This window comes from Cavia porcellus, unplaced genomic scaffold, assembly GCF_034190915.1.
Source record: "Cavia porcellus strain 051 isolate PalLab524CR breed Dunkin Hartley unplaced genomic scaffold, mCavPor4.1 scaffold_16, whole genome shotgun sequence".
Classification (NCBI taxonomy): domain Eukaryota; kingdom Metazoa; phylum Chordata; class Mammalia; order Rodentia; family Caviidae; genus Cavia; species Cavia porcellus.
The window spans coordinates 55,488,154-55,500,465 of NW_026947499.1; the positions used below are offsets into that span (position 1 = coordinate 55,488,154).

Below are 12,312 nucleotides of genomic sequence, written 5' to 3' on the forward strand. Positions count from 1 at the left end.
AAAGTTTCTCTATAATCCTATGTGTAAAACATCTTCAAACTAAGTTCAGAAAATATACCTGCTTTTTCAAAAATATGAAACAGAAATTGCATGTTCTTTATCACTCAGTAAATTTAAAATTAATTATAAAAATTTAAACACATAAGAAAAAGTACTGAGAAATTTTAAATGCTCTTCTAAACTACTTTTGGATCAATGAAGTAACAAAACTAAAATTGTAGAACTTTTAGAAACAAAATTATAATTGTAGATAGTTTAGAAAGTCATCCTGAAGAATGTACTATATTATAAAACTCCAGGTTATGTCCAAAGTGGTGCTCAGAGGCAAACTCACAGCATTACGTGCATTCCTTACGGTTAGCCACAAAAACAAAGTTTTCAGGCTGGGGATTTAGCTCGGTGGCATAAGCGCCTGCCTTGCAAGCAGGCAGTCATGAGTTCGATCCCTGGTACCGATAAAAAACGAAAAAGACAGAAAAAAAAAAAAAAAAAAAACCAAAGTTTTCAACCTGAAAACTGAAAACATTAACAAAACAAACCTCAGAACAGTAAGCCCCCAAAGAAGGATATACCCAAAAATGTGCACAAACAGAATCAATAAACACAGATTACTGCTCCTTTAAAACAAGGACAGGGAGGGCAAAGCAAGGGCTGTTAAACAGCTCAGCTGTTGTCCAAGGTCTGGGCTGAAAGGAAAGGCAGGAACAAGGATCCGCCACAGGGCACGCAGCGGGCGCGTGGCGAACTCTTGGGACCATGTGAGGACTTCAGCTCTCTCTGCAGGGTCCAGGAGCAGTTTTCACCTGGGGCCTGTGTCACCCTCAGCAGCAGACCAATCACTAGGGGGGAAAGCTCGAATCCCTAAGGTGAGGGGAGAAGAAAGGAAACTGACCAAAGAGAGGCTTTTCCTTTTAATCCTAAGAAAGTACTTTGTTAGATTGTATGCAAGTAAGCTTGAAACAGTTGATTAAAAAGATGATTTTTCTAAGCAAACACAGCTCACTAAAGCTGACTCAAGAAGCAGAGAGTGGAGACTGCCAACCACCAAAGACAAACTGGTGTCTACAGGAAATTACTGATTTCTCTTAATGATCAGGTGGACCAAATATTCCAAATACACCATTGTGGTTTGGATCTCAGATGTCCCTCAGAAGCGCTTGTGTTAAAGGTTTGGTCCCCAGGGCAGCAATGTTCAGAGCTGAGGTCTTTGGGACGTGATTGGATCCTCAGGCCCTGACCTCACTGACGGGTCAAAGCATTCATGGATTCATAGCTGAGTGGACACTGGGGGCACGGCTTCCTGGTTGCCATAATATGAGAAACTTTACCCACCCATGATGCTCTGTCTTACGACAGGCCCAAAACGATGGGGCCACGCAACCATGGACTGAAAACGTGAGCTAAATACATCTTTTGTCTTTTTTAGTTATTTGTCTCAGGCATTTTGTCACAGCCACAAAAAACTAATACACCAGCTGAAAAACTGGTACAAAGTAGGTGTTCAATTAATATGATGAATGAATGAATTCCAGAAGAGTAAAAAAAAATCCTCCCAAATAATCTCTTATTACAAAAGAGAACAAATCCTTAAAAATGAAAATGACTACACCGGAAACTGCTTTAGGGTCAGAACAATATGGCCACTAGGTACAAGTTCATACATGGAAAGATGAGCATGAGTCTCAAAACTTCACCGCATCTCCACTGGAGGAAAAATGTCAGACAACCTGGGAAAGTCCCAAGGGTTTCACTGCTTATGCAGCCAGCAGCATCATTAGCTTTCACCCCTCAAAGGAGTCAAGCCTCTTCCTAACACACTGGGTTCCGGGTTCCTTCTGGCCTGAATCTAGGGCCAGGTGAGCCAGGGTCACCTCCTGCTGTCTGTGGGCCCCTCAGAGACGAGCACTGTGGCTGTCCTGTCCACCACAGACCCCACTGTGGCCCTAACAGGGCCTCCGTGACTCTAGATCAAATGCACAAAGGCCTGGCAGCCCTTGCTGTGGCCTTCCTTCTCCAGGGCGAGAGCTTCCCGAGCCTGAAGACCCCAGCTGCGCGCCCTGCCGTCTGCTGCACACCTGGACAGAACCCGAACACGGCAGGTGTTCATCAGAACGCTCGAGTGAAGGAGAACCTGAGACCTTCCTCCCCCTTCCAGCTGTACCTCCCATCTGTCTCAGGAGATTCGGCTTTTAGAGGAAAGTGGGGGTTTTGAATAGCAGCTCTTCTGACAAACAGAGTGCAAGACACAAAACTGAAGGGCAAGGCCTGCGGATCTTCCAGGGATAATCAAAGGTCAACAACCAGAAAGCAGCACCGAGGAAAGGACCTGCATCTCCAGCCCCAGCTCTGTAAGTGACTGAGTAATCGTTCGAAGAGACTTTTCCCTGCCAAGATGGGGGCTTTCTTGCCCGTAGAATGAACCGTTGAGGTACACAGCGATTCTCAGTGTGGCTCTCACCGGGCCGCTGGGGTAGATCCAACCACTGGCAGTTTGTCTAGTGGGGAGAAGTGCTAGAAAAATTAGACTAAGTGGGTAATGGAATAAGGTGTGCTTGGGGATGGAAGCTGAGATTTTAAACAGGGAAACCAAGGAAAGTCTCTTCCAGAAGGTGACATTTTAGTAAAGTGAACTAGTGGAAATCTGAGGGAAGCACTGCAAGGAGGTTGCATTTCCTGAGCAAATGCAAAGGCCCTGAGGCAGGAGCACGCCTGAACTGTGTGAGCAAAAGCAAGAAGACTGGGGAATAGGATGGAGCAGAAAGAGCAAAATCAAAGTGGGAGGTGAGGCAGAGGACGATGAGGCCAGCTACATCACAGCTGCAGCCGCTGGGCGGGCTCTGACTTTACCTGGTGCCCAGCGGGAGCCAGAGGAGCCTTTGAGCAGAGAGGCCCCGCCCATTGTGCAGTGGGCCGGCTCGGCAGACCGGCAGACCCCGGGAGACAGCAGAAGCTGTCAGGTTGGTGAGCGCTGCTGGCTCATCCAGACAGAGGCACCTCAGGCTCAGAGCAGGGGGGGGGGGGCTGGATATTAGGTGTGTTTTGAAAAAGCCAACAGCACCTGCTGATGGGTTAAGTGGGGTGTGGCAGAGGATGCCCTGTCTCCTCTCCTGTCCCCAGGGGCTACAGCCCTGCCAGGCTCCAGGACAGGACAGTGACTCCCACAGGGGCCTCCCTGGCCAACCTAGTAAGGGGAGAATAGCCAGGCCTCCAGGGCTGCTCCCACCCACCTTCGTGCTCTCCAGGTCCGCGGGCCACGCCGTCTGCAGGCCTGCGGTGTGCCCGAGTGCATGCCCGTGCCTGCCCGTCTCTCTGTCCCGTCTCTTCTGTCACTCTCTCCCTCCAAATCCACCTCCTCTTTCTCACTCTCTCCCCTTTCCTGGCTCCCGCTGCCCCTGGCCAGCCCCACCCTTCACCCCAGGTTCTGGGTGTCCCTCCCCCTGCACCGCTGTCAGCCTTCTGTCTCTGTCCTCTCTCTTTCCACTCCCCAGGGGAGCTGAGACAGCACAGGTGCCACCGCCACCACTCTCCTGGGCTCTGTACCTTGGCCTCCATCCTCGTTCCAACTCTCAAGAAGGGGACAACGCTGGACCAGGGCTGCATCTCACAGGCAAGTCCCCAGAAAACTACAAGCTGGGGCAGAGCGGGCCTGGCCGTCTTCACGCATCGCTGACACCATGGCCCAGCTCCACCACTGTGCCCAGACTGACCTTAGCAGCCAGACAGCAACCAAGAAGCCCAGGAAGGAACCAGTCCAGGAGCTGGGTACTACCTGTTTCCACCTCACAGACGTGACACAGCCTGCTGCCTCCACTAACCCAGAGGAGGCTGGAGGCACGGACTTCAGCTCCCCCACCAAAGCCATCCACCGCATTCTGGGATGTCACCGTGGCCGGCCCCCGTGGGCACCGTGGCAACAGAGTTAAACGCGGCCTCTGCCCTGCTCTCATACTCGCTTTAGAATGGGAGACACAAAGCAGCAACAGACACAGAAATAAATAAACAAGGTAGCCTCGGAGAGCAGGAGGCTGCAGCCAGGGCAGGAGGCGGGAGGAGCAGCAGCTGAAATCCGAGGCTCTAGTATTTCCTGAACAGTGGAAGGGACTTCTGGGGAAGAGCCAGCTGTGAACAAGCCAGGCACGGTACAAGCCCTCAGGGAGGCGGGAAGAGCAACGGCGGGGCTAGGCGGGGTTGAGTGGCACAGCGGGCCCAGAAAATGCAGGTTGGGTGAGCATAGCTCCTGCCTGTCCCTGTACAACACAGAGCTGGACACGCTTGTGGCCTGGACGCTGAGCCTGCAGTATTGGCCCAGCAGCTGTCTTTTACCCTTTTTCTTCTCAGTTCTGGCAACTTCATCCTGAGCCTCACCCCTAACCCTTTATATTTTTATTTTGAGACAGAATCTCACTAAGTCACTCAGTTGCCCACACTGGATTCAAACTTGTGATCCTCCTGCCTCAGCCTCTGGAATGCTCAGATCACAGGTGTGCACCACCCAGCCTGGCTCCCTCTATTCTTATTCAGGACCCAAATCTGCTCCTGTCACTTGGGACCAAAAGAGCTTCCCCTCCTTGGTCCTGCAGGGAGAACAGAGGCCAAAAATATGGCATCCACACAAGATGGCTCTGAGTTGACTCCCTAGAATTTAAACATGGGGTGACCAGGAGCCCCTCAAATGACCCCCTAAACATGTCCAGAGCAAACCAAGCAAGCAGGAGATAAGAAAGACGGTTTAAGTATTCAAAGATGAGACACAGAGTGCTTAAGGAGTCCAGGACCTCAAATGCATTTGAGTGTGTTCACCAGCCATTATGGAGTGTTAACTCTATGCAGGTGCTGGGAGGGGGCTGTGTACACAGCAGTCCTGGCCTGAGCTATCGACCCAGCTGGGGAGTGGAGACCAAGGAGAAGAATGAGGAAGGAATGCGTGGGAGGAGGTAGCGCTGGACAGTGAGTGCTGATTAGAAAGGTAGTCCAGGGAGACCTCTTGACCCCTGTCTGGGAAAGAAAGGAGACCTGTCTCTGTCTGGCAGGGGAGATCCCAGACAGAGGGAACTGTAAGTGCAAAGGCCCTGAGGCATGAGAGTCTTCGTACTACAAGAACCAGGAAAGAGATTAGATTAGCTGCAGCAGAGTCACTATTGGGGAGAAAAGAGGACAAGGTCAGTGAGTCCACAGAGCAGGACACAATGGGCTTTGATGACACTGGGACACCTGGCTTGGCTGTGACTGGGTGAGATAGAAGGTGTTGCAGCCTCAAGAAGAGAACAGAGGTGACCTGCTTGGATTTAACTGGGGTCTGATGAGGGCACTGTGCCAGGGCCGTGGCCTGGGTGGAACTGGCAGACTGCCTGGCTCGTGTGGACCTGGAAGGCAGAGCTGCCAGGATTTCCAGTGGGTCAGATGGGAGGTGACAGTAGGAAGCATTGTGGGGCGCTCCCAGGTCTGGTTCCTGAGTGCCTGAAAGGGTGGCCCTTCCTGTAAGCAGTGAGCAGATGGGGTGGGGCCTCTCCCATCAGAGCCCTGTCCAGCAAAGTCAGATCAGCCAGGCTTTTGAGAAAAGCCACAGGACAAGTGTTTCCATGAAGTCCGTGTCAGCAAATGCTGGCTACTTATTGAGACCCCATGAACACCTCAGGGTGCCCGGCAAAGCGGCTATGCACTGTGGGTGTGACCCCGACCCGGCAGCCTGCAGCCTCTGCCCCAGGGTCTGTCACAGCAAGCAGGCTCTCACAGGTGCACAGCACGCAGGGCAAGCTCTAAGCCCAAGCTCCTGGCTTCACCCCTACAGTTCCATCCCGCAGCAGACAATGCCAGCCTCAGTCTCAGCCAAGGAGACTGAGAAGATAAACTCCTGAGGAAAGCCAGGTGGCAGGAAAGCGGTGATGTGGGGACTGGAACCAGAACTGTCCCCAAAGTTCTGGTCATGAGGACACTGCTCTGCCACCTTCTCCATCCAGGCAAAACCCAGAGCAAACATTTGTGTTACACCCAAGGGAAAAGAAGGAGTGTGACTTTCCCAAAGCCTCTCGGCGGGCTGGCAGCAGAGCCCAGATGGCAGCCTGGGGTTCAGGGCTGCAGGAGGGCTCTTCTCACCTGGGCTACCTGGAGGGGCCCAGGGAAGCCAAAGACACTGGGCTGGGGGCCAGTGCAGCACGGCAGCAGCACTGAGTCTGAAGGCTTCACCCCAGCTTTGCTACTTGCTGGCTCTGTGACCTTGGCCAAGTCATTTCACCTCTGTGTGCCTCAGTTACCTCAGCTCCAAGATGGGTGTAACCACAGCACCTGCCGCGATGGGCATGAGAGGAAGTAACACTTGTTGAGTGAGAATTCAGAGCAACAACCAACACCACCCGCTCCACAGAGATTAATTAAGCACCTACTGTGTGCCAGTTCTAGGCACTAGAGAACCAGCAGCAAACTATGAAGGTAAAACTCAGTCCCCACCATAAACAATGACACTGACATGAGCTCAATAGCAGTAAGAGACAAAAGATTAAGCAGGGCTGGTATTGGGAGATCCATTCTGAATCAGGCAGGCAGGGCCGAGCACAGATGTAGAGAAGCTATGGGAAAGGGCCTTGGGTAGGTGTGGAGGAAAAGCATTTCAGAGGGAACAGCCCGTGCAAAGGCCCTGCTGCCAAAAGGCACCTGGCATGCTGCAGGCCTGTGTGGCAGGAGTGCAAAGACCAAAGACCAAGGAGGAGGCAGAGCAGGAGGACCTTGACTTTGACTCTCTGCAATAAGAGGCAGAGAAGGAAGCCACCTGAAGTCACACCCCCAGCAAGAGGCAGATCCTGGCCCCATCCCACAGTGGGAAACCCCCAATGTGCCCCTTTCCCAGGGTCTCTGGGCCTGGGAGGTAGCGCTCCCCATCTTGGGTCTCACCTGCGACTTCTGTCTCTACCACTGACACCCACCCACAGCCCACCCCAGGTCTCTCCCTCTGCTTTCTTCTCTCACTAAAGCCACCTAGCCAGCCTGAGACCCTGAGACCCCCCCATGCCATCCCCTGTGTGTTACCAAGCCACTTAAGTCCTGGGGCACGCACACACACACACACACACACACACACACACACACACACACAGGTACACACACAGCTCAGAAGTCCACATGTCACCAGCGCTCCCACCAGTCCCCACCTCTGCTCCCAGTCCTGACCGCTGGTCCGGCTCCCCTGTCCTAAGAAAGCCATCCTAGCCTCCCCCAGGCCCTCCGCACACTTCTCAGGAAGGGCCGGGGTAACCCTGCGAGGAGGCCACGCTCGCCTCTCTGTGTAAGCAAGGGCGCCTGCCCGTGCTGGCTCGCGAGGAGAAAAGCTTCCTTTGTGCCAGGGCTGGTGAAAGTGTGTCTGTTTGGGAGGAAGGCTGCAGTTTCCTCTGCCGCGCTGCCAGCCAGGGCCGGAGTGTGGGAAAGGGGCCGAGGGGATGTCCTGAGGCTGCACGAGGCCAGCAGGGGCTGCTCTGGACACAGAGAGAAGCGACAGGGCAGACGCCGGACAGGAAGGTGCACCGGCGTCCTGCAAAGAAGTGGGGGGTCTGTAGGGTTCCCCGGAGCGTGTGTGAAGCACAGCTTCTAGTGGGGAGGGAGGATTTCTGTTGCAGGCCAGGGAGGAAGAGAAAAGCAAGATTCTTTTCTTTTCCAGGGTCCTCAGGATGGTTTTTCCTCTCAGAGCAAAAAAACAAAATGATCACAGAACCCAGAAGACAGGTCGTCATGGCAACAAAAGTTTGAGGCCAGGTACTTCCTGATGCCCTTTCCAGGCCCATCCGTGGAGAAGGCAGGATTTGGGGGCTGTGATCAGCAGCTCTGGATGCAGTCTCCCCAGTCTCTCACCAGCCATGACAAGCTGATAACTGTTTTCCAAGCTCCTGGGGAAGAAAATTATGATTTTCTAGGAGGAGTGATCTCTAGCCAACAGTGACCGAGAGAACACTGTGGGTTTGTTTTATTTACCCAGCAAATTAACCAGCCATGTGTGAGTAACACGGGACTTGGGGGAGGGGTCTCACGCCCAGCCCCTCCAAGGGCCCACTTCTCCCACCCTCAACTGTACCGTCCTCTGCTCCCATCTCTCTGCTCTGACTCTTTCCTGCCTCTGAGAAGCCAAATGAGACTCTCACCAAAAACCCTTTTGAGCCTCATCTGCAAACCAGGTGCCCTCCCCTCGCCTGCCTGAGAGATAACTGCCAGGACTTCACAGGATTCCACAGGTGAGAAGTTGAACAGGGCCTCATTTGTAGAAATGCACCATATGCATTAGCTGACATTGTTGTGAGATACTTTTCAATTAAGAATTTTTAAAAATATAGTACTCAGGCTTAAACTCCCACTGCAAGGCCTAGAAGAGCCACAGAGCCACAGAGCCACAGAGAACTGACTGTGTCATTGACCTTCAGGGATCAGTCAGGAAAGACCTCAGACAATTAAGAGGCCTCTGAGCGCCAGTATGGGCCAGGAAGCTCCACAGAGACAGGGACACAGCTTATGCTCCCCTGCGTGTGTTGAAAGGCGAGGCCGGGCTGCACACGGCGGAGCCTGGTGAGAGGCAGAGGTGCTGTCTCCCTTGGGCAGGGTCTCCTGAACCTTGGAAACATCTCAAGCTTGGAGAAACATCTATGGGGATCTCTACCATGAAAAGTGCATGTGTATCCCCACAGCAAGGTGTTATGAGGCCTCTGCGGGTGGAGACGGTAGTTTTTAGCCAAGATACCTTTGAGTTTAATTTTTGTTTTTAAAAGTACACACCACAGTAAAAATTCAAGTCCCAAGGACACACGGGAAGTAAGTGTGCTGAGGTAAAACAGGCCCAGTGGGACTGTTTTCAGACACCTTGCCTCTGACCAATGGTCAGCATGATTCAGGTGAAGTCACAGAAAAGTTTGGCCTGTCACCCCCAGAATCCAGACAGAGCCCTCAATACTCGGAGAAGTGTCCAGGCTGTCATCCCAAGACCCCTTCCAAAATTTTTATATTTTGTATATTAACACTTTCATACTGCAAACATGTATTGAAGACCCCACACTACCAAGAGGAGGGGGTAAGCAGGGATTGATGCCAACCCAGGCGGGCCTAGAATGGCGTCTGAGGGGAAAGAGAAGCAATATGCTAATGCCTGAAGACAGGTCCCAGGAAATAAATTTCAGGTTCAAGTGTGATGGAGGAGATGGAAGCGACAGTGAGGTCCAAAGCCCCCGGAAGCCTTGTCTCCCCATGAGGAGCAGCAGGAGGCATGGATCTGCTGGCTCCTGCACAAGCTTATCCCGCGGCCACTCCATCAACCCTGAGCCCCCACACACCAGGTCCACACCAACAGCTCTGGTGCTTAGAGGAGTTTTAACCTTGAGGATGGAGGTCCCTTCTCACAGGCAGGCACACGTGCAGACTTGGAGCCACACCATCTGGGAGGCACCCGGTCCTCCAGGGCTGGCCCTACCCACAGTCTGGCACAGGGGCTGTCCCTTGAGCCCTGGTGGAGCCTTCCTGCCAGCCTCGGGAACACTCGCTCCAGCCCTGGCTGCCTGTAGAGCACCGAGCAAGGAGCATGAGGTCTGTCTTCTAAAAAGGCAGCCCCTGCCCAACTCTAATGGGGCCCTCATGCTAAAGCAAGCCCTCTCGGACTTCCCAAGCTGGAGTTGGCAGAAGTGTCCTCATTATCCCTCCCACCTCCTTTCCTCGGAAGGGACCAGGACACCAAGGGCTCTCTGGCTTCAGGCCACACGTCCCTGGAACCCACAACCCACAGGACCCCTTGCTCCCCATTCCAGTGGTCTCCAAGCCTGGCAGGCAAACCAGAGTGGGTGGAAAGATGACTCGCTCAGCTGCTCCTGGCTCCGTGGATGTGCGGTGGGAGGGGCAGCCCTCAGCAAAGGTCCCAGGCCGCTGCTGCCCCCACCTCTCAGGGGCACGACAAGCAAGGTGGGAGGTGTCTCCTGCCCAAGAGACCAGAGTAGGGCACAAGCCTGGCGGTGAGTTCGCTTGAGCAAGGAACGCACGCCCCTCGGACCTGCAGCTGCGGTGGACACACGGGAGACGCGCCTCCCGCGGAGGAAGGGGGGTCACGTCCCCAAAGCCACCTGCGGTTCGCCAAGGTCCAGGAGCTCTGCCCTGAGCCTTCAAACCGCCAGGCATCCTGGACACTCCCCTCTCACCCGAATTCTGGCCCGAGACCCTGGCACCGTGCATATGCGCGCCCCCGGCCCGGCGCCCGGCTTGGGTAGGGAGCGCGGGTCCGGGGCTCGGGCCGCCGGGGCCGCGCACTCACCGAGCCCGCCGAGCTCCTCCTCGCAAGAGTACCAGATGCCGGTGTGGAAATTCCTGAAGAGGAAGCGGTCGTCGCCGGTCTCCCAGCTGTAGAGCGCGCCGCCCGGGGCGCCGTTGCCCGCGGCGGGGACGGCGGGGGCCGCGGTACTGTTGGCCGTGGCGTTGGCGCCCGAGTTGGGGCAGTTGGCGCCCGCGCCCTGGCCGCAGCCCGGCTTGGGCACCCGCTGCGTGCCCTGGCACCAGTGCGTGGTGAGGAAGGCGGTGGTGGCGAAGAGCAGCGCCAGCAGGTTGAGGGCCACGGCCAGGAGCGCTCTGCCGCGGCGGCTCGTCTTCATGCCGCCCGCGCCCGGGACCGCGCCGCCGGGGAGCTCCGCGCGCGAAGTTGGCGGCCGGCGCCCAGCGTCAGCGGCCGCTGTCCACCGCGCCCCGGGGCCCTGGAGCCCGCGATCGGCAGCGGCGGACGCGGCGCGGGTCCATGACCCCCCACCCCTGGTGGGGGCGCGGTTCGCGGGACGGAGCGAGCGGGCTCGGGCGGCAGGCGGCGGCGGAGGAGCGGACCCGGCGCGCCCCGAGCCCAGAGCGCTAGTGCACCTCGGCGAGGAGCTGCTGGCTGGCGCCTGGCAGCGGCCACGGCGCAGGAACGCGCGCCCCTCCGTGGGGAGACACCTGCAGGCGGCCCGCGACACTGTTCCGGCGCCCGCCTGCCGCCCGCACTGGGAGAGGGGGCGCCTCACGGCGGGCGCGGGCAGGAAAGATGATACTGGTCCTGAAAGAGACCTGCACCCAGACCTGCAACCACCAGAGTGGAGACTGACGAACAGGACGTCTCCTAGGCAAGGCGCACGGGAGGGAGAACCCTGAGAGGACATGGGGCAACACAACCCAGCAGGAAGGGGTGTCTCCCTGTAGACCCAGGGAGGCCCTGCAGACAACAGACAAGGGCAGATCCTGTTGGGGCTGCCCTGGGGGGTGCATGGAGCAGCACGACCCTCCCCCAGAAAGGAGCCCCTGGCAAGACCCAAGAAAAGAATTCTCCAAAGGGTCAGGGCAGTGGAGATTTAGGGCTTCCTGGAAGGATCCGGGAACTACAGGGCAGAGGAGACCTGCACTGGCAAGATGGACCAGACTCTAGAGTTTGAAAGGCTTGACTAGACCCTAGGTCACCTGCCCTGTCTGCGGACAGCCCCCGCCCAAGAATGAAACAGTCAGCTGGGCTCCCTGCCACGTCCTGGACCAGCAAGAAGGCTGGCAGAGGGGCACCAGGTACAGTGCGGGGGACGGGGGGGGGGGTGCAAAGACAGCTGCCCCACACGGGCTGTCCCCGGCTGAGATCCTGAATAGCATGATCCTCGAGGAGGTCTCATCCAGATAAGGAGTTGCAACCAGCAAGCAGGCTGCCCTGTGCGGGCTACCAACCTGGAATCTTCAAGACTAGAGCCAGGCACAATGGTCCAGCACACTGATTCTGGGGTCAGGCACCTCTGGGCTTGACCACGTGCATGGTTTTGAGTGTGTTGCTTGCCCTCTCTGGGCCCCAGTTTGCCTGTCTATAAAGAGAAGGCCTTTGGACTGCTGTCCTGAAATCTTGCCTGTAAGAAGCATTTGGCACATGGTGGACCCTCAGTTAATGCTAGCTGCTATTCTTAACATCTGAACCCAAGTGACAGAACTCAGACAAATCATTTCAGCATCTCTTGTGCAAACTAGGATTGCCCAAATGCGAGTGTCCACCTCTGCTTTGAGATGCCCACACTCCCGAAACCCCCTCTGCACAGCATACGGTGGTGCCCTGCCGCCCAGAGTGTGCAACAATAAATTGCGTGTTGATTGCAAGAGCTAATTTGAATTATGCCCAAGCTAAGAATGGCTTCAGCCACCCCCAGCTTGCGGAGCAGCAGGCTTCGCAGAATTCAAGGTTAACCGATTATGAATTGCCCTGCTCCTGTGGGTGTGCCCAGGCTCACTGTCAGCTGCTGCCATCTGTGGGGGTAGGTGAGAGGAGAGCATGGGGTAATGTCCCTGCCTAGGGGTCTCTTTACTGACTTACTA

The 12,312-nt window shown here is 55.5% G+C and overlaps 1 protein-coding gene across 2 annotated transcripts in view; it reads right to left on the bottom strand.

Annotated features, from left to right (window-relative positions):
* Window positions 1-10,972, bottom strand: part of Gsg1l (GSG1 like) — a 231,695-nt gene extending 220,723 nt beyond the window's left edge. Inside the window, exon 1 of one of the 2 annotated variants that reach the window (XM_063226714.1) lies at window positions 10,265-10,972. In XM_063226714.1, the coding sequence (XP_063082784.1) occupies window positions 10,265-10,598 (334 nt within the window). In that variant the 5' untranslated portion in view covers window positions 10,599-10,972. The remainder of the gene's footprint in view (window positions 1-10,264) is intronic. The other variant, XM_003477826.5, reaches the window with a different exon arrangement.
* Window positions 10,973-12,312: the final 1,340 nt, after the last annotated feature.